Source organism: Aquarana catesbeiana, linkage group LG02 (genome assembly GCF_042186555.1).
Source record: "Aquarana catesbeiana isolate 2022-GZ linkage group LG02, ASM4218655v1, whole genome shotgun sequence".
NCBI classification, from domain to species: Eukaryota; Metazoa; Chordata; class Amphibia; order Anura; family Ranidae; genus Aquarana; species Aquarana catesbeiana.
In genome coordinates, this window is record NC_133325.1 from 13,574,949 (window position 1) to 13,596,667 (window position 21,719).

Consider the following 21,719-nt stretch of genomic DNA (forward strand, 5'->3'; position numbering starts at 1 on the left):
GCTGTGATAGATCTTCTTTAGGGCCAAGGGCCTTTCACTTCATTCCAGCAGGGGTGCCATGGAAAGACTATATGGTGAGAACCAGGCCAGATGAGGTCCTCCTATGTCACATTACTTCCTACAGGATCCCAGCTGTGATAGATCTTCTTTAGGGCCAAGGGCCTTTCACTTCATTCCAGCAGGGGTGCCATGAAAAGACTATATGGTGAGAACCAAGCCAGATGTTGTCCTCCTATGTCATGTTGCAACCTACAGGATCCCAGCTGTTATAGCTCTTCTGTAGGACCATGGACCTTTCACTTAACCCCAGCAGGGGTGCCCTGGAGAGACTATATGATGAGAACCAGGTCAGATGAGGTCCCCCCATGTCACTTTGCATCCTACATGATCCCAGCCCTGATCGATTTTCTGTAGGGCCAAGGGCCTTTCACTTGATCCAAGCAAGTCGAGAGATTCTTTCTCTCTCTCTCTCTCTCTCTCTCTCTAGAGAGAGAGGGATTCCATTGTGAGAACACGGCCAGATGAGGTCTTCCTATGTCACACTGTGTCCTACAGGATCCTAGCTATGATAAATCTTCTTTAGGGCAAAGGGCCTTTTACTTGACCCTGGCAGGGGTGCCCTGGAGAGACTATATGGTGAGAACCAGGCCATATGAGGTTCTGCTGTTACGTTGCCTCCCACAGGATCCCAGCTGTGATAGATCTTCTGTAGCTAGGTGCTAAGCAACATCTCATGTCTTTAACTGGCTGCATGAAATGTGATATATCTCTAAGCTTATCATCTTGGCCCTCTCAGGGTGCCACACACTGTGGGGGGTGTCAGGCGTGCACCCCCCACGAGTGAGGCAGTGACAGTGGGGCGGGCTCAGGAAGATCAAGGAGAACCAAGCTGTGACAGGGTTGCCCGGTCGGGGGTGGGTTTTTACCCGGGTGACATCCAGAGCCTCCAGAGCCGGCTGAGCGTGCAGGAGAAGAGGTGGTCCTAGCAACCAATCATTAGCTTGTTAATATGAAAAATAACTCCGGCAGTTCCTCTGTTCAGCACTGCTATGTCTCTCCCTCTGGCTGCATGATTAAGGTAGGAAGGGGGGGCTGTCTATGTAACATGCAGGGGTCCAGAGGTGGGGGAGGGGGAGCTGTGTAACATGCAATGGTCCAGAGGTGCAGGGTGCTGTGTGAAGGGGTCCAGAGGTGCAGGGTGCTGTGTGAAGGGGTCCAGAGGTGCAGGGTGCTGTGAGAAGTGGTCCAGAGGTGCAGGGTGCTGTGAGAAGGGGTCCAGAGGTGCAGGGTGCTGTGTGAAGTGGTCCAGAGGTGCAGGGTGCTGTGAGAAGGGGTCCAGAGGTGCAGGGTGCTGTGTGAAGGGATCCAGAGGTGCAGGGTGCTGTGTGAAGGGATCCAGAGGTGCAGGGTGCTGTGTAATGTAAAGGGGTCCAGAGATGCAGGGTGCTGTGTAATGTAAAAGGGTCCAGAGATGCAGGGTACTGTGTAATGTAAAGGGGTCCAGAGGTGCAGTTGTGGAGAGGGGGTACACAGTAGTGACAAAAAGATATTGGGGGATGCAGGGGGCACAGTTGGGTGTTTTTACATTTTAACGTGGAGGGGTGCCGGTTCCGCCATGGTTGCCAAATGCTCTAGGTACTCCCCTGATACCATGACCTGGATAAATGAGAACTTTCACAGACATTTATTTTCAGCCGCTTGCCTGGAGCTCAGATTGTTTCATTTTCCTTTTGATACATTTTCTCTCTGTGCCTCGAATGGCCTTGGTCTCCCGTTCCACTCTTTCCGTCTCCTGGTTCACAGCTCTTCTTACTATGGTGAATGACTCGGGTAGTGTTTTTTTCTCCATATAGATGAAAACACCAACTGACTAACCACTGCGCAAACTGGGATGAATCATGCAGATGTAACTAACAAAGAAATGGTCCTCTTCTTCTTTCACGTCACTAATCCATATCTACTTTTGTTTTCCCTACTCCCTTTTTTGCTCCTGAATTTCCTTCAGAAAAAACAATCATTCTTTAGCAAACGTATGGTGCACAAATCTGAGATTCTGTGCTTCGTAAACAGACCCTGAAGTGTCCTGGCTTCTCGTGGTGCCTACAGACATCAGCTTGGAATGGAGAACATTTGTATGTCTGTAGAACATTCCCTGGTTGAACTTTCTCAGGTCAAGGGTCGATTAGCTTGGTTAAAGAGGTTGTGAACTCCCTCCCCAAAAAAAAACAAAAAAAAACTGTAAGACAAAGGGATAATGAGCTAGTATGCATTGCATACTAGCTCATTATGAAATACACACCTTAGAATGAAGCCCTCTCAGCGGCGCCCATACCCCTCTGAGATGACACCTTCCCGGTTGTTTCTTCTGGATTTGCGGGCTCCGGCGCTGTGAGAGCCGCGATGACGCCACTCCCGCGGCGTGGGTGGCCATTCCTTCAGAGCTCATGCATCAATGACATATTCAGAGCAGTATACAGTAAATATCTCCTAAACGGTGCAGGAGATATTTACAGTACCTATAGGTAAGTAAGCCTTATTATAGGCTTACCTATAGGTATAAACAAACAAGGGGGGTTTACTTCCTCTTTAATAGCCTCTCTGGAGAGGTTTCTGCTCGTGTATACGGGGCATTAAAACCACATTATTTCAAGATTGGGTTAATATCTGCCCAGGGGTAGACTGTCCACTTCACCTTCTCTTAAACAGTCTCTGTACACAAGGGCAGGAGAGTTAACTGAAGCCAAGTTCTCATAATGCCCTGTACACACGATAGGATTTTCCAACAACAAAATCCATGTTTTTTTTCCAACAGATGTTGGCTCAAACTTGTCTTGCATACACACGGTCACACACATTTTGTCGGAAATTCCGAACATTAAAAAGGCGGCGATGTACAACACGTACGACGAGCTGAGAAAAAGGAAGTTCAATAGCCACTGCGGCTCTTCTGCTTGATTCCGAGCATGCGTGGAACTTTGTGCGTCGGAATTGTGTACACACGATCAGAATTTACGGCAACGGATTTTGTTGTCGGAAAAATTGAGAACCAGCTCTCAAATTTTGTGTGACGGGAATTCCGATGGAAAATGTCCGATGGAGCCTACACACGGTCGGAATTTCTGACAACAAGCTCCTATAGAACATTTTCCGTCGGAAAATCCTTTCGTGTGTACGGGGCATTCGGGCCTTCCGAAGAAAGGAAAAGCTGCACACAGACACTAGGGCTCTGAGTTCAGGTCAGTACTCACAATGCCACAGGATCACCAGCTGCCTACTTCGGATATCCACTAGGCACTCTTCAGTGGGGGAGAAACAGGGTTCAATGCCCAGCGCCTTGAGGCGATTCAGTTCGCATTTGCAGCGCTTTATAAATCATTCATTCATTCATTCATTCATTCAGGATAGCTGGACACCTCCTTCCAAGTTCCACCGGGCACTCTTCAGCAAGCTTTCAAGACCAAGATCCCAGAGGAAACCCTTCTAATAGCCCCCCCTCTGCTACACCAGAGACCTAGCTCTGCTCCTCCTGCGCTAGGTAAGTAGCTGGGGGTGGGTGGAAGAGCTTTGTACTGGGATTGGCAGGGGGGGGGGGCTTTGTAGTGGGGGGAAAGGGGTATTAGTGGTGAGCTCAGGTGTGCCCAGACCCGTCTGAGCTATCCTGTGAGGAACATATGAACACCCCTTTCATACATGTGGTTGTGGGGTGAGGGATGCCTCACGGGGATAGCTTAGGTGGGACTGGACTTATGTACTGAAATGTGGAGGTGAAGGAAGAGCTCCGTAGTGATGTTTCTACCTTTTTTCTTTCAGCGACACCACCAATGCCGGGACATTTTTTTCTTTCAGTGCACCAACCGCCACTGCCACTGAGGCAAGAACATTCTTTTTTTTATGACTCCAGCAACACATTTTCTCCATCCAGTGACACCACCAGTGCAGGGACATTTATTCCTTTCGGTGACACCACCAACACAGGGATTTTATTTCTTTTCAGTGACACCACCAACACAGGGACATTTTTCTCCTTCCAGTGACACCACCAGTGCAGGGACATTTTCTCCTTTCGGTGACACCACCAACACAGGGATTTTATTTCCTTTCAGTGACACCACCAACACAGGGACATTTTTTTCCTTCCAGTGACACCACCAGTGCAGGGACATTTATTCCTTTCGGTGACACCACCAACAGAGGAATTTTATTTCCTTTCAGTGACACCACCAACACAGGGACATTTTTTTCTTTCCAGTGACACCACCAATGCAGGGACATTTTTTCCTTCCAGTGAAATCACTGCCCAGTAGTCTTAAATGCGAGCGCGCTTCCTGTTTCAAAAGCCACGCATGCGCATTGTGTGCTCTCTCTTCGTCTATCCCAGCAACACTAAGCTTTTCTGGATAATGAGTGAAAGAAAAATACATGTGCCTCTTTAGACAACATTTGCTTATCCCGGAGTTTAGCTTTAGTACCGGCTGTGAGTTGTGCCCTCCTGATTCAAATCTAGACTTCTCTCAAGCGTAGACAAACAAAGATGCTTTCCGATGAAATGAACTCCGCCGGCTTCTCTCCCAAAAGATCTGCTGTTTCTAATGAGCTGTGAAATTGTTAATTCTTCTCTCTCTGCTCTTCCCGTACTTTAAAACAATCTGATTTACAAGGCCTATCAAAGGTATAACATCGCTGGAGGAATGTCTGTGAAAACGGACGTGCGGGGATTAGTGGTGTCTGTACATTGATTACAGTATTGCTCTAGAAAATGCCCTCAGAGGTGGTGAGACCCTCTTATGATGGCCTCAGGAGGTATGCGGACTAGAGAGATCAAATTACTCCCCCTGACAATTTGCCTTCATCTGCTTTTCTCTCTAGAAGGACTGCACCATCTTTGTTCAGGCATCATCCAGGGTCACCATCTACTTCCTGGACTGTGATGGAGTCATCTTTGTTAAGGCATCATCCAGGGTCATCATCTACTTCCTGAACTGATTTGGAGTCATCTTTGTTCAGGCATCATCCAGGGCCACCATATTCTTCCTGAACTAAGATGGAGCCTTCTTTGTTCAGGTATCATCCAGGGTCATCATCTACTTCCTGGACTGAGATGGAGCCATCTATGTTCAGTAGGGTTGCCACCTCATTCCTTTAAAACCAAACAATATTAATTACACAGGTTCTATGGCTGATTAAGATGGTAATTAAACTCACTTGGTGCCTTATCTACATTAAATCAGCCTCAGAACCTGTGTCATGTGTGTTCAGGTTTAAAGGGATGAGGTGGCAACTCAAATGTTCAGGCATCATCCAGGGTCACTATCTGCTTCTTGGACTGAGATGGAGCCATCTTTGTTCAGGCACCATACCAGGTTGCTATTTACTTCCTGCACTGAGATGGAGCCATCTTTGTTTAGACATCATCCAGGGGTCACCATCTACTTCCTGGACTGAGATGGAGCCGTCTTTGTTAAGGTATCGTCCAGGGTCACCATCTACTTCCTGAACTGAGATGGAGCCATCTTTTTTCAGGCATCGTCCAGAAACACCATCTACTTCCTGGACTGAGATGGAGCCATCTTTGTTCAGGCATCGTTCGGGGTCACCATCTACTTCCTGGACTGAGATGGAGCCATCTTTGTTCAGGCACCATCCCATCCCAGAGAGGATGCAATCATGTAAATCCTGGTGCCTCTGCAGTTCTTGACCTCGTTTACAAATGTCCAACACAGATCATGCCCTTGCCTTGTCCTTCCACCTTGTGACTTGCTACAAAGTTATAATGTATAGTCTGATCAATGGTGTAGAGGAGACTGAGGAAAAGCTTCCTCCTGCCCGCAGTACTTAGTCTAGGCAAAGACTGTACCTGACTGGAATTTTTTAATGACAAAATGTGGAGCTTTTCTGTAAAATAATACTGTTTCTATATATTTTGACGTGTCCATAAATTAAATTCATGTAGACTTGGAAAGTTACAGCTCGATCAACTTTAACTACCTTACAGAAAGGACTAGAAAGAGCAGTAGGTGTCTATTGAGCAGGCTGGTGCTGTCACAAAGCGTGGTGATGGTGAATTACGGTATTACCCTCCTGGCTATGCAGCCTGGGTCAACAAAAGTACAAACGTGTTGGTAGGTGAAACAGTTCTCAGTATTTCATCGGTTCAGTTCCTCTTTATCCTCTCCTGACCTGAGCATTGAACGTGACCGGACTACATAAAAAGACCGGAGAATGGCTTGTTTCACACTTCTCTAATGAGGAAGGGGTATAACATTTCCTTTATCAAGAAAGGTTCTGAGAAGGGGTGAGGACGCCCACAGATTTCAGAGGGGAGTTGGTTATAATCTAACTTGGGTACCCATGGTGTACAACAGCGCACTACTAAGTATGAGTGTTCTAAGGAAGGAAAGAAAGAACGGAGGAAGGAGAGAAGGGATGGAGGAAGGAGAGAAGGGAGGGAAGAAGGAAAGGATGGAGGAAGAAGAGAAGGGAGAGAAGAAAGAGATGAAGGAAGGGGAAAGGAGTGATTAAGGAGAAAAGGGACAGAGGAAAATAGAGAAGGTATGGAGGAAGGGTGAAGGAGGGAAGAAGTAAAGAAGGAGGGAGGAAAGAGAGGACGGTGGGAAGAAGGAGAGATAGGATGGAGGAAGGAGAGAAGACAGAGAGGAAGTAGGGAAGGAGGAGGCAGAGAAATGATGGAGGAAGGGGAAAGGAGGGATTAAGGAGAGGATGGATGGAGGAAGGGGAAATGAGGAAGGAAGAAGAGAAGACAGGGAGGAAGGAAGGAAAGAAGAGGGAGGAAGGGAAGGAGAGAAATGATAGAGGAAGGGCAAAGAAGGGATTAAGAAGAGAAAGGATGGAGGAAGAAGAGAAGGGATGAAGGAAGGAGAGAAAGGATGGAGGAAGGGGAAAGGAGGGAGGAAGGAGAGAAAAGAGGGAGGAAGGAGAGAAGACAGAGGAAGGAGGAAGGAGAGAAATGATAGAGGAAGGGGAAAGGAGGGATTAAGCAGAAAGAGGATGGAGGAAAGGGAAAGGAGGGAGGAAGGAGAGAAGAGAGAGAGGAAGGAGGGAAGGGAAGGAGGAAGGATAGAAATGATAGAGGAAGGGGAAAGGAGGGATTAAGGAGAGAAAGGATATATTAATGGGAAATGAGGAAGGAAGGGGAGGAGACAGGGAGGAAGGAGGGAAGGGAAGGAGGGAGAGAAATGATAGAGGAACGGGAAAGGAGGGATTGAGGAGAGAAAGGATGGAGGAAGGGGAAATGAGGAAGGAAGGAGTGAATACAGGGAGGAAGGAGGGAAGGGAAGGAGGGAGAGAAATGATGAAGGAATGGGAAAGAAGGGATTAAGGAGAGAAAGGATGGAGGATGGAGAAAAGGAATGAAAGAAAGAGAGAAAGGATGGAGTAAGGGGCAAGGAGAGAAGGGAGGAAAGAAGGAGAGAAGGGATGGATGAAGATGAGAAGGGAGGGGAAATGAAAAGAAAGGATAGAGGAAGGAGAGAAGGGATGAAGGATAGAAGGGAGGAAAGAAGGGGGAAAAGGATGGAGGAAGGAAAGAAGAAAGGGAAGAAGGAGAGAAGGGATGGAGGAAGGAGAGAATGGAGGTAGGAAGAAGAAAAAGGATGGAGGAAGGAGAGAATGGAGGGAGAAGGGAGAGAAATAATGGAGGCAGGAGAGAATGGAGGGAGGAAGGAGAGAAATGATGGAGGCAGGAGAGAAGGGAGGGGGTTGAAGGTGGGAGGTAAAGGTGAGGTGTGGGGAAGGAGAAAAGAAACAGATGAAGGAGAGAAGCAATGGAGGAAAAATAGAAGGGAAGGAGGAATGAAAGAAGGGAGGGAGGAAGGAGAAAAAGATGGAGGAAGGAGAGAAGGGAAGGAGGAAGGGGAAAAGGGAGGAAAGAAAGTGAGAGGAGGGGGAGAGATGAGATGAGGGAAAGAAGAAAGCTAGGAATGAGAGAAAGAATGGAGGTAGAAGAGAAGGTAAGGAGGAAGGTGAGAGGAGAAAGAGAAATATGAGGAAGGAGAAAAGGGAGGGAGGGAGGAAGGAAAGAAAAAAGGGGAGAGAAAACAGGGGAATATAGGAGGAAAGAAGGGGAAAAGTAGGTGCAGAAGAAAAGGAGAGAAGGGAGGATAAAAGGTGAAAAAAGAAGGGAGGAAGGAAAGAAGAGAAGGAAAGAGAAGAGAGACAGAGGAATGTTAGAAGAGAGGGAGGAAGAAGAGAAGATAAATAAGAAGGAGAGATGAATGAGATAAAGCAGAGAGGAAAGAAAAGAGAAAGAGAGGGGGAGATGGGAGGATAGAAAGAGAGAAGGGAGAAAGGAGGGAGAAAGGAAATAAGAGAGGCAGAGATGGGCAGAAGGAAGGAGAGAAGAGAGGTGGGAGGAAGAATAGGGAGGGAGGAGAAGAGGGTGAAAGGAGAGAAAAGAGAAATGAGAGAAGAGATGAGGGAAAGGGGAAGAAGGAAGTGGGGAAGAGAGGAAGGAGAGAATGGAAAGATGGAGGAAAGAAGAGGGAGAGGATGGAGAAAAGATAAAAGAGAGGAAAGACAGAAGATGCTAAAGGTCATAATTATTATAGGAGAACAGTAAGGATGGCAGTGGGACATTTTTCCAATGTGTGGCTGCAGAGATCGGAAAATGTCTCACTGCCTGTGATTAGCGCAGCGCCGTGCCGACTTCCTGGCGGACTCTGCACGTGGAGTGTGCGAACACACCCGGGCCCATCCTTAGAGAACAGCATTGATCAGGTCACATTATGTTTTTTAGCCTGTTCAATCACTCCTGCTGAGATCGGTCAGTTGGCAGCACGGCTCTATTTTCAGAGTTCAGAGTTGTGTGACTGCCCATGATTCGCTGTCCACTCATCTTGGTCCCCCCGCTAATGCTCAGTGCTCATGTTATAATAGTTCTTCGGTTCAATTGTAATACCTAAATTTGGTTGCTCGATCTGTGTTGCTGCCACACAATCATATAAAATACCCCATATGCATATTCCATTCCATGCATCTATTCATCCATCTGGTCTTCAAAAATTCAAGGAAAGGAAATTTGACATAATGTATGTGGGATGAGGTTATATACAAATATCATGTCCCCTCCCACCTATTGTTTCTTCCTATTGGTCAATGAGTCAACACATTGCCTTAAATGACGAATGTGGCAGCTCTGAAGGTGGGAGGGGTGGGATCAAGTTCAAGTTCAATTTTGCAGCAAATATGGAGATTTTTGCACATGTTTAGCTGCCTCTATATCTGGGCCTACTCATCATTTTAACATGCGGTTTTCACAGAGGACAACCTGTGCTTTATGTATTGTATCGTTTTATGCTGAGTTTGCATTAACAGTTTTACTTTTAATGAGTGATAATTCTCACCTTAACTTGGGATGCGCAAAATCAGGGTATGATGTCATTGTGGGTGAGTTGGAAATGCTCAGGGCTCTAGAACCATGTGGAGCGAGATTTTTTTTAATAAGCTTTTTTGTGTTATCGAATTTAAGATGAAAGCTATTGGTTTAGTTGTAATTTTCAATTACAAGCCATCAATCTCGATTGTTGCATTGTATCAATTAAATGGATTTAAGTGAATGGTCAGAGCTATGACACATAAACGTGTGCGTTGGCTGCCAGTAGAGTTCTTTCAGTTGCAGATTGCCACCTAATAAATGGTAAATAATGTTCCTTTATCTTGGTATATTTTTGGATTAATGAAAGATTTTGTTGTTTCAGATCTGAATTGGGTGCGGATTCTCCTCTACTGCATCATCTTCCTTCTCAGCGTCTTTGGAAATACACTCATCATCATCGTTCTGGTCATGAACAAACGCCTACGTACCATCACCAACTCCTTCTTGCTCTCTCTAGCTGTCAGTGATATCATGGTGGCTCTTCTGTGTATGCCCTTCACCCTCATCCCCAACCTCATGGGCGACTTCATCTTTGGAGAGGTCATCTGCAAGACGGCTGCCTATTTCATGGGTGAGAACATGAACATGAACAAATAGTCAAACGTTGTGGACCCCTGGCCATCACAATTACAGGAGCTTGTTGGACATCTCATTCCAAAACCATGGACAATAAAAGAGGTTGGCCCTCTTTGTGACCTCCACTCTCCTGGCAAAACTTCTATTAGATTTTGTAGTGTGTCTGTAAGGATTTGAGACCATTCAGCCAAAAGAACATTTGTGAGGTCAGGTCAGGTGTTTCAGTTCATACGAAAGGTGTTCAGTAGGGTTGAGGTCAGGATTCTGTGCAGGACACTCAAGTTCCTCCACACCAAACTGGTCAAACCATGTCTTTATGGAGCTGGCCACCATTTGTGAGATCAGGTGCTGATGTTGGACGAGAGTACCAGACTCACAATTAGCATTCCAACTCATCCCAAAGTTGTTCAGTGGGGTCGAGGTCAGGGATACTCTAGTTCCCCCACATCAGACCATGTCTTTATGGAGCTGGCCACTATTTGTGAGATCAGGTACTGATGTTCAATGAGAAGACCAGGCTCACAATTAGCATTCCAACTCCTCCCAAAGCTGTTAATGTAGGGTTGAGGTCAGAGATACTCTAGTTCCTCCACACCAACCCATGTCTTTATGGCGCTGGCCACCATTTGTGAGATCATGTGCTGATGTTGGATAAAAAGACCAGGTTCACAAATAGCATTCCAACTCATCCCAAAGCTGTTTAATAGAGTTGAGGTCAGGGATACTCTATTTCCTCCACACCAAACCATGTCTTTATGGAGCTGGCCACCATTTGTGAGGTCAGATTCTGATGTTGGATGAGAAGACCTGGCTCACAATGGTCATTCCAATTCATCCCAAATTAGGGTAGTAGGGTTGAGGTCAGGGATACGCTAGCATTTCTCAACCAGTGTTCCATGGAACCCTAGGGTTCATCTAGAGCAGGGATATGCAATTAGCGGACCTCCAGTTGTTTCAAAACTACAAGTCCCATCATGCCTCTACCTCTGGGTGTCATGCTTGTGGCTTTCAGAGTCTTGCTATGCCTCATGGGACTTGTAGTTCTGCAACAGCTGGAGGTCCACTAATTGCATATCCCTGATCTAGAGGTTGTTTGGGGTTCCTTGAGCAATGAGCCATTTCTGCCTCTCAGATAAGTTCCCACTGACAGCGCTGGTCCTTTTAGCTATCTGTAAGGGGATAATACTTTCCAATGACCTCACATGTAAGGAGCATTCTTCGAACAGACCATCACACCAATGTATAACGATTTGTAGATATAATTATTTTTAGCAGGGGTTACCTGAGACCAGAAAGTTATTTCAAGGGTTCCCCTGTGCTGAAAAGATTCAGAAAGGCTGCTCTAGTTCCTCCACACCAAACCATGTCTTTATGGAGCTGACCACCATTTATTAGGTTAGATACTGATGTTGGATGAGAAGACCTGGCTCACTAGCAGCATTCCGACTCATACCAAAGCTGTTCAGGAGGGTTGAGATCAGGGACACATGAGTTCCTCCAAACCAAACTGGTCAAACTACTGTATGTCTTTGTGGAGCTGGCTTTGTACACAGGAGCACAATCATGCTGAAACAGAAAAGGCCCTTCACCAAACTGTTACCACAAGGCTGGGAGCACATGATTGTCTAGAGTGTCTTTGTATGCTGTAGTATTAACTTCACTGGACACCTGAACTGATCATTTGGCAGGGTGTTCACATACTTTTGGCCATTTAGTAGGTGTGGCAATCAGGTTTCCCAAAACTTTTACCCGCATAGTGTATGTACCTGCTCCTGTCATGGAAATACTGAGATAGATTATTCCAATGCACTTGATGAAGAGGTAAATGGGATATTTTCCCTTTACTATAAGAACATGATCAACACCAGTATTATACTGAAGAACAATGTACCTCACCATGCCTTTGGACAATTAGCTTCCCTTGCAAGTAGGCATGTGCAGGATGGAAACATTTGCTTAGTTTTGTTTCAGATCAGATTCCGTTTGTTAAGTTAAAGCGGTAGTAAACCCGCAGATTTTTTTTTTTTTTAAAACCTGTAAGGCAAAAGGCATAATGAGCTAGTAGGCACCGCTTGCTAGCTCATTATGAAATACTTACCTTAGAACGAGGCGTCGGCAGGTGATCTCGGTCCACGCCAAGGGAGCGGACATTTTCCCTCGGCGTGTCTTCCGGGTATCGCGCCCCCGGCGCTGTGAGTGGCTGGAGCCGCGATGTCGTCACTCCTGCGCATGCACGTGGGAGACTTCTTTCCAGCAAGGTCCTCGTCTGCCAGGCCTTTCAGCCAGGAAACTCAGAGCGCATGCGTCGCTGAAGTCAGCGGCTAACATGCAAAGGGAATATCTCCTAAACCTGTATTCTTTTTACCTACAGGTAAGCCTTATTATAGGCTTACCTATAGAGCAAAGTGAAAAAAAAAGGGTATACAACCACTTTAAAGCGGGAGTCCGGCAAAAAAATTTTTTGTAGATGTCAGCAGCTGCAAATACTGCAGCTGCTGACTTTTAAAATAAGGTCACTCACCTGTCCCGGGGTCCAGCGATGTCGTCATCCGAGACCGAACCGACCCTCGATCCTCGGGTGCTGCCGCTGCCACTCTCAGTGAGGGAATCAGAAAGTGAAGCGTTGCGGCTTCACTCCCCGATTCCCTACTGCGCATGTTCTCTGCTGCCTGTTCTCAATGGTCCCCGCTATCTCCTGGGACCTGTGTCTTTCCCAGGAGACAGCGGGGGAGTGGGGGGGGGGGGGGCGTGACTCCCGCGGGAGTCTATTCCTGGAAGTGGGTGCAGATACCTGTATTATACAGGTATCTGCACCCCCCCTCCCCCCTGAAAGGTGCCAATTGTGACACCGGAGGGGGGGAGGAATCCGATAAGCGGAAGTTCCACTTTTGGGTGGAACTCCGCTTTAATAATTTAATTTTGTCATATTCATTACGTTAGAATGATTTGTTTTCAGATTTTATTTTGTATATTCAGAATTTTTTCATATATTCGGATTCAGTTAGTATAATCGTTTATTTTTATTCAATTTGAATTTCAGAACATTTGTTCTATTCCAATCTTTTCTATTTTTTTATAGTCTATTCTTATCACCATCTTATTTGTCTTTTATATCTTACTGTATTTATTGAAATATGTTTCCATTTCAAATTAAAATTCATCTTTTAATTTTTCTAATTCAAGTTCACTTTTTTCAAATTTGAATTTTGTTTAGTTTCCTTATAATTCTTTTTTCGAATTTGTTGAAATTCGTTACTTTTGTGATTCGAAAATTTGGATACATCCCAATCTCCGAATAACGAAAATTTCATCCAAGCTTGAATTCATAACTAAATCAATCGCACATGTGTACATGAAATCCAAGGACATTGCTGGGTATAACTATAATTTGACTCCAAGCTCTGTTCAGAATTTTAGAACTGAACTGCCAATAATTGAGATCAAACCCAACTCCATTTAGTCAGCTACTTTATGGCCAGATATTTGTGAACTGTATTCCATATTATTCCAACTCTCCTTTTGGTGGGATTTCCTGCAATATGGATATATCTAGAAGTCCACAACCACCATTTTTTTTTTATAATAGTTCCAGTGTCTTTAACATTCAGGTTTTTTATGTTATCACTCACTGTAAATTAGAGTGTTTATTGTACATGCCATAGTAGGCTTTTGAAATGCAGACTGGTGAACTACCAACTGGTCTTTTATATAATGGAAAGGCACCAACTTCTGTTCTGACATTTGGGCATGTATTAGAGATCAGTTTGGGGGTGCTTCTTAGCTCCATCTGAGGTGCATCTGACCTAGAGAAGACATTCCTCTGTACTGCCATTGACTTCTTTTGTCTTGAAGTTAACCTACTATGAGCTGTCGCTGACATCCTTTGACCTAGTTGACCTCCTTCTGGCCTGCAGTTGATCTCCTCTGGCCTGCACTTCACCTACTATGACCAGTAGTTGAACTGCTATGATCTGCAGTTGACCTCCCATGACCTGTATTTAACCTCCTTTCGATCTACAGTTGACCTCCTTTTGATAAGTAGATGACCTCCTATGGACTGCACTTTACTTGCCAAAACCAGTAATTCATCTCTTATGACCTGCAGTTGACCCCCTCTGACCTGCAATTACCTTCCTTCCGATCTGCATATGACCTCCTGTGGCCTGCACCAGTGTTTATTTTGATGTCAAATTTCAATTTAGTTTTAGTCACAGTCTTTTGCCATTTTAGTTTTAGTCGACTAAAATCTCCAGTACATTTTCGTTGACTAATATAGTTTTAGTCGACTAAAATCTAATGGGTTTCGTTAAATTGTAATGCATTATTTAAGCATTTCTCTAGCATTTTCAAACTCATTATATACTCCTGGAGTAAAAAAAAAAAAAAATAGAGGAGGCCTGTAAATGCTGTGCAGCGCTCTGGATGGTCGGGAGGCCTGTAAATGCTGCGCAGTGCTCTGGACAGTGGTTTGAGGAGGCCAGTAAAGCACACTTACTTCTGGAGGGTCTGAGGAGGCCTGTAATGCACACAGTGCTCTGGATGGTGGCCTGAGGAGGCCTGTAATGCACACAGCGCTTTAGACAGTGGTCTGAGGAGGAGGCCTGTAATGCACACAGTGCTCTGGACAGTGGTCTGGGAAGGTGGTCTGTAATCATAGTTTCCAACTGTCCCTGATTTGGAACAAAGCATCGATTATGGAGATTTTTAAGTATTGAAGTGTGCGCAATTTTAAAGCGGGGCATGTTAGGTATCCATTTACTCAGCGTATCATCTTTCACATTGTACCAAAAAAAAAATCAGGCTAACATTAGTTTATTAGCTGCACAAATACCGTGTAACATAAAAAGCTGCAACAACCACCATTTTATTCCCTAGGGTGTCTGCTAAAACAATATATATATATATATATATATATATATATATATATATAATGTTTGGGGGAGTAATTTTCTAGCAAAAAAATGGTGACTTTTACATGTAGGAGAGATGTGTCAGAATTGGCCTGGGTGGCAAGGGGTTAATTACCATAAGTAATGTACAAATAATTAGTAAGTATTGTTTTCAGGGTAATTTACTATATTTTCAAAATCTGTACTCAAGCAGGTGGCTTAACGGACAAATTACTGAAGTTTGAAGTTATAACTTCCAACCAGTAATTTCACAGTAAATAGATAAATAATAAATTAATAATAATAAATTATCTTATAACATATAGTATAATAATATATGATTTAGCTTGTACCTTTTCAGCAGCAGCAAATTCTCATTTTTAACTGTGTGAGAAAAACATGGGATTGTGGGTAAATCGTATACCCATAAACACATGTTTTTTCCTTGTAGTTAAGAGGGCTGGGGTGAAAGGGAGCATTAGTCTTTTAGACACACGCCCCCTTCTATGACACCGCAGTGAGAGGCGTGCCTCCACTGCAGCATTTTTATTGGACAGCTTGGACCAATGGTGCTTTACCATTGGTCCAAGGCTCCAAGCTGTCCATTGAGCTCTGACAAGAAATGAGGAGAAGCACTGTGAGCTCATCCTCACTGCTGCAAACATAGTATGCCAGCTTGTATTTAAACTGGCCGCTCTGTATGTAGCTTCTGACAGGCTGCACAAGGAGCCCCATATCTCCGCAACCATAGGTCCTAGGAGCCCCAAATTTTGACAGTGGTGCAGTAGGACTTTGGTTACCTACCCCACAGGTCGTCAAACTACGACCCTCGAACATTTTTAAATTGTATTTTTATGTTCATGGCAGGTGAGGCTCTGCCTCCCCTGACTGCACATCCATACTTGTGGGTTTAACTAATCATTTTTTTGTATAATTCTCCTTTAAGGGGGTGTGTCATATGCCTGCATACTTTGCTAATAGGCATCCCTCTTTCCTATCTCAGAGAGTTGGGAGGCATGCTGTAATGCAGATGGTGATCTAAGGAGGCCTGTAATGCTGCACAATACTAAGCATGCTACACCACTAAGCATGCTGCTGTCCTTACCTTGCTTGCTGGGAGGGGGAAACACTCACGGGTTTTTCAGGCAGAGCTCAGAGGAAACCCAAAGTTCATGCGGGTAAACATCCCTCACATCTTCCTTCCGTTTTGGTTTGTTGACAAAATTGGAACTGATTCTGGGTAATTTTCGTTTTGTTGGTTCTCAACACTGGAAATATGCCGCTGGCGAAAATTATTATGAAATTATTTTCTTAGAAGAACTTAACACTGGCCTGCACTTTACTTTCTATGACCAGTAATTAACCTCCTATGACCTGCAGTCGACCTCTGTCTGGCCTGAAGTTAATCTTCTATGGCCTGCACTTTACCTGCTATGACCAGTAGTTGAACTGCTGTGATATGAAGTTGACACCCCTATGACCTGCAGTTAACCCCCTTCCGATCTGCAGTTGACCTCCTACTGACCAGCAGATGACCTTTTATGGCCCGCACTTTACTTGCTATGACCAGTAATTGACCTCCTATAACCTGCAGTTGACCTCCTATGACCTGCAATTAACCTCCTTTCGATCTACAGTTGACCTCCTTCTGACCAGCAGTTGACCTCCTTTGGCCTGCAGTTCGCCTATATCGATGTGCAGTTAACCATCTATAACCTGCATCAAGCTGCTTCAAGCCTGCTTTCATTTCTCATTGGCTTGTATGGTGGTAGAAATAGTTCTGATGCAAACAAAAGCCAATCAAAGCAGGCCCCAAATCATACTTTGTTGGCTGAGGACTGGCTGTGTGTTTGTGAAACTACCTATCAGTTCAAGCACTGAGCAGTTCCCTTGTTTCCTCTCTGCACAGGTATCTCTGTCAGTGTGTCCACTTTCAACCTCGTGGCCATCGCCATTGAACGCTACAGTGCCATCTGCAACCCCCTGCAGTCCCGTGTATGGCAGACCCGCTCCCACGCCTACAAGGTGATCGCTGCCACCTGGATCCTTTCCGTCATCATCATGATCCCATACCTGGTCTACAACAGGCTGGTGGCCTTCACTAAGAAGGAGAACATTGAGGGCTACCAGTGCCGCCTCAAGTGGCCTAATAACCAAGTGCAGCAGGCATGGTAAGATATTCCTGGCATCCTTCTGTATGTAAGTGACTGCTGAAATTGCCGGTCATGATTATCTTTATGGTCATAGTGTGTACAGAGACAATCTGTACCTACATTGTATATTATTGTACAGAAAAGCAAGAGCTCTTCTGAGGACAGAGACTGATGTGACTGGCTTAGTGTTCCCTGTACAGAACTGTGGCATATATCAGAGCTATATAAATGTATAATAGTGTGTGACTGTGGGGGGACATTAGATTGTAAGCTCCTCTGGTACAGTGACTGATGTGACTGTCTCAGTGTTCTCTGTACAGCGCTATGGTATATGTCAGAGCTATACAAATGTATAATAATATTAGTGTGTGACCTACAGAGGTTGGTGGTTTGGTGTTTTTGGGAGAGTGGTGAATAGCGAAGAATCATACATTGCACACTTTCCTTCTTCCTTCTCTGATAAGCTTCACTTCAGCTGAGTAATTGTGTACGCTGCGCTCTCCCGGGTTAGGACGGTGGGTCGTGGAATGAGGTTGGGACAAGGACATCAGCACCTCTACCGAATGGCAGATAAGCTTCTCTTAGTAAACAAAGACAGGAACAGCAGAAATACATATTAGTGGAGAACACAAGCCAGAGCTGGATTTCCCACAAGGCAAGCTAGGCAGGAGCCCAGGGCCCGGTGGATGTCCAGGAGGGGGTCCAACTACAACCTTTATGCTACTGCAGTAAACTACTTGAATAGTACAATTGGTCAAAGCTGTGCACCCACCTAAACTTAAAACTGTTCCATCTGTAGCAATGAACTTACAAATGAACACTTAACAGATATATCCTTCTACATTGCTGTCTGTCTGTGGCTCTGGAAAAAAAAAATATATATATATATAAATCATATCTCAACCTGTGTATTATTCTACTGAAGTTACTTGACTAGAACATACCAGGAGAGAAGATGGTTAATACATGACCTTTTCTTGTTCATTTGAAGTTAGTGGTCAAGTTGTAAAATGTAGGATGCCCTACCTTCCCTCTTCATAAGGGAAGGTGGACTTGTAGGCAGTTGATATCTGCCGGGGCCACACCAGTAGAGACAAATGGGGAGGCTTCTCTGTGACTACTGCAGTCAATGTCAATCGAAAGGATGGGGAGCAAAATTGGAACCTTACCTGGGGCTCCAGGTAAGGTCTCACATGCCCTTGAAAAAGTCATTTATATAGGTGGAGGAACCATGTCTGACCTGTAGGTGGTAAGATGGATGGCAGAAAAGGCAGCTGGGGAGGGGGGAATTTACAGATACATCTTTTTCTGCCATTGTCTATCCTTCCAGTGAGTATCAGGGTCTCTTTAAATTGTATGTACAGCCAAAACTTTTTAAATGTTTTGTATAGAATAGGGAAGGGTTAAAATGTCTTTCAGTATATATTTGTTGTCTGTTGTGACCAGGGTCAGGGCAAGGGTTTGGCAGAAGGGGCGGCTGCCCCGGGCGCAGTGTGTTTCGTAGGGATGGGGTCGCTGCAAGTTCCTTCTACTATAAGGCTGACAGGAGTAGTGACAACGGCATCACTACTTCTGTCAGCCCAGTGCTAGATGCGGCAAGGAGAGGAGGAGAGAGCTGGGAGGAGGTGCAGGCTGCGCTCTCTCCTCCACTTTCCCTCATAAGCTTGCACATAATGAAGGGGAGGCGCAATTTGGCATGTTTGCCCTAGGTCCTGGCTGATCTTGTTCCGGCATTGGTTGTGCCCGGAACACCCCCCCACCCCTCCAGCCTGTGGCTGGACAGTGATGGAGAAGCAGCAAAGGGATGAGCTTATCTATTTATCACTCTGCTCTCTCCTCCTATCAGCATGTCCTGTGTTAGCACACAATCACTGCAGCACAAAGTTTGGCTGCTAGTGCTGCAAGAGGCTGATGCCAAATCTACACATTTAATAATGGATTAATCAACTGCAATATTTGAGACTTTTATATCTGCCTGGAGTTCAGCTTTAAGACTGAATTTTTGGGTTCCACCTAGGATTGGTTGTCCTGTTAATCAATATGTTTCTGTGTGTCCTCAGGTACGTCATCCTGCTGACCATGCTCTTCTTCATCCCCGGCGTTGTCATGACTGTGGCCTATGGGCTCATCTCTCACGAACTCTACAGAGGGATCCAGTTCGAGATGGACCTGAACAAAGAGGCCAAAGGTAAGTCTGATATGTCATTGTTCGTGACCAACAAAAACAGCTCCGCATCCTAAATACATTGGCTTTGGGTGGAGCTTGGTGCAAAATGGCCATACTTAATTATATTGGATGCAAGACACGAATGAGGCAGAGGGGAAGTGAAGGAGTAGACCTCGGTAAGGTCAAGGAGGAAGCCAAGCTGAAGTCAAGAAGGAGGCAGTAGTGAGGCCAGGAAGGAGGCAGATGGAAGAACAGGAATGAGGCACGAGAGGAGGACAGGAGGGAGGTAGAAGGATGGACAGAAATGAGGGAACAGTGAGGCCAAAAAAATGACAGAGCGGAGATCAGGAAGGACACAGAGGGGAGGACAGGAAGGTAGCACATTTGAGATCAGGAAAGAGGTCAAAGGATGGACAAGAAAGAGGTAGTGATGAGGTCAGGATAGGGTTGCCAGCAGTCCAGGTTTCACCCGAACAGTCCAGGTTTAGAATCATGTGTCCGGGTTTCAGTCCACCTGAAACCGAGACACACTATTCAGACCGGATCGTGGCTCGGAGCACATACCTTCCAGGTTTAGCGGGACAGTCCAGGGATTTAAACTAAATCCCGGAATCCCATAGAACTGGGTTGGAATCCTGTAGCCCAGTGATGTAACAAGTTTCGGCACTTGGCTCCACTAAGTCACCTCACATAGACTCGCTACTCTGTGCACTAGGGATGAGCCGAACACCCCCCAGTTCGGATCGCAGCAGAACATGCGAACAGTCAAAAAAATAAGTTCGAACACGTGAACACCGTTAAAGTCTTTGGGACACGAACATGAATAATCAAAAGTGCTAATTTTAAAGGCTTATATGCAAGTTATTGCCATAAAAAGTGTTTGGGGACCTGGGTCCTGCCCCAGGGGACATGTATCAATGCAAAACAAAGTTTTAAAAACAGTGTTTTTTTCGGGAGCAGTGATTTTATTAATGCTTAAAGTGGAACAATAAAAATTAATTATTCCTTTAAATATCGTGCCTGGGGGGTGTCCTTAGTATGCCTGTAAATAGCACATCTTTCCCATGTTTATAACAGTGCCACAGCAAAATGACATTTCTAAGGGAAAAAATTTCATTTGTCGGATCCCAGCAATATAAATAAAAAATACGAAAAATACCAACAAAAAAAAATGGCATGGATGTCACCCCCAAAACTGCCCTATATACTCTGCAGAAAATTGGGCCTTAGGTGGTGGTGGTACCAGAACACTGTTACTCTTGTTGGGTGTAGGAACGGGCCCTGCTGTCAAATATTATATCAAGAATTGTAATTACATGCCCCTGTTAAACAGGGGCATAAAAATTGGACCTTTGGTGGTGGTGATGATGCCGCAACACTGTAAGCCCTCACAGTTACTCTTCTTGGGTGCAGGAACGGGCCCTGCGTTGAAATATTATATCAGAACTGTCATTACATGCCCCTGTTAAACAGGGGCAGAAAAATTGGACCTTGGGTAGTGGTGGTGGTGCCCTAAACCAAAATTATTGTTGGAAGCTAGCATCATCAAGATTGAGGAGGAATAGGATAGTCAGCATAGGCAGTCTTCAAGGGATCCCACATCCATAGCAAATTCAATCAGTTATATCAGCATCAGGTGCTTGATAGCTGCTGATCCAAGACTGATTCATTTTTATGAATGTGAGCCTATCAACGGAGTCTGTGGACAGGCGCATTCTTTGATCCGTTACAAACGGATTCTGGCCAGTGGTCCATCCTCAAGACCAAGTAACCCAGTGGATGCTCTGTTGGAAAGGTCCCCAAGTCTGCTCTTGCCCCTAGATATTCCTGCACCATGTAATGCAGAAGCTGGTGATGGTTGCTTGAAACGATCAGACCTTGGTGCTGAGGACTGAAAGATTGTTTAAAGGCATTGGTCAGCCGGCCACCTTCTCCACCGCTCTTCCTCTGACTGAACGAAGCCTCAGCAACACGTTGTCCAGCACCAGGAAATCTTAACCTCCCAGGGTCTGGAAATGCATTGCATAAACCTTTCTTCAAGGGCTCCTGAATAGGGATGAGCCGAACACCCCCCTGTTCGGTTCGCACCAGAACATGCGAACAGGAAAAAAGTTCGTTCAAACATGCGAACACCGTTAAAGTCTATGGGACACGAACATGAATAATCAAAAGTGCTAATTTTAAAGGCTTATATGAAAGTTATTGTCATAAAAAGTGTTTGGGGACCTGGGTCCTGCCCCAGGAGACATGGATCAACGCAAAAAAAAGTTTTAAAAACGGTCATTTTTTCAGGAGCAGTGATTTTAATAATGCTTAAAGTCAAACAATAAAAGTGTAATATCCCTTTAAATTTCGTAGCTGGGGGGTGTCTATAGTATGTCTGTAAAGGGGCGCATGTTTCCTGTGTTTAGAACAGTCTGACAGCAAAATGACATTTTGAAGGAAAAAACTCATTTAAAACTACTCGCGGCTATTGCATTGCCGACAATACACATAGAAGTTCATTGATAAAAACGGCATGGGAATTCCCCAAAGGGGAACCC

General features: G+C 45.2%; 1 protein-coding gene across 1 annotated transcript in view; it reads left to right on the forward strand.

The window, feature by feature from the left end:
• Nucleotides 1–21,719, forward strand: part of LOC141126652 (cholecystokinin receptor-like) — a 78,516-nt gene that overhangs the window by 46,820 nt on the left and 9,977 nt on the right. Inside the window, exons 2-4 of the mRNA XM_073612597.1 lie at nucleotides 9,714–9,962; nucleotides 16,766–17,027; nucleotides 19,070–19,197. Of these exons, the coding sequence (XP_073468698.1) occupies nucleotides 9,714–9,962; nucleotides 16,766–17,027; nucleotides 19,070–19,197 (639 nt within the window). The remainder of the gene's footprint in view (nucleotides 1–9,713; nucleotides 9,963–16,765; nucleotides 17,028–19,069; nucleotides 19,198–21,719) is intronic.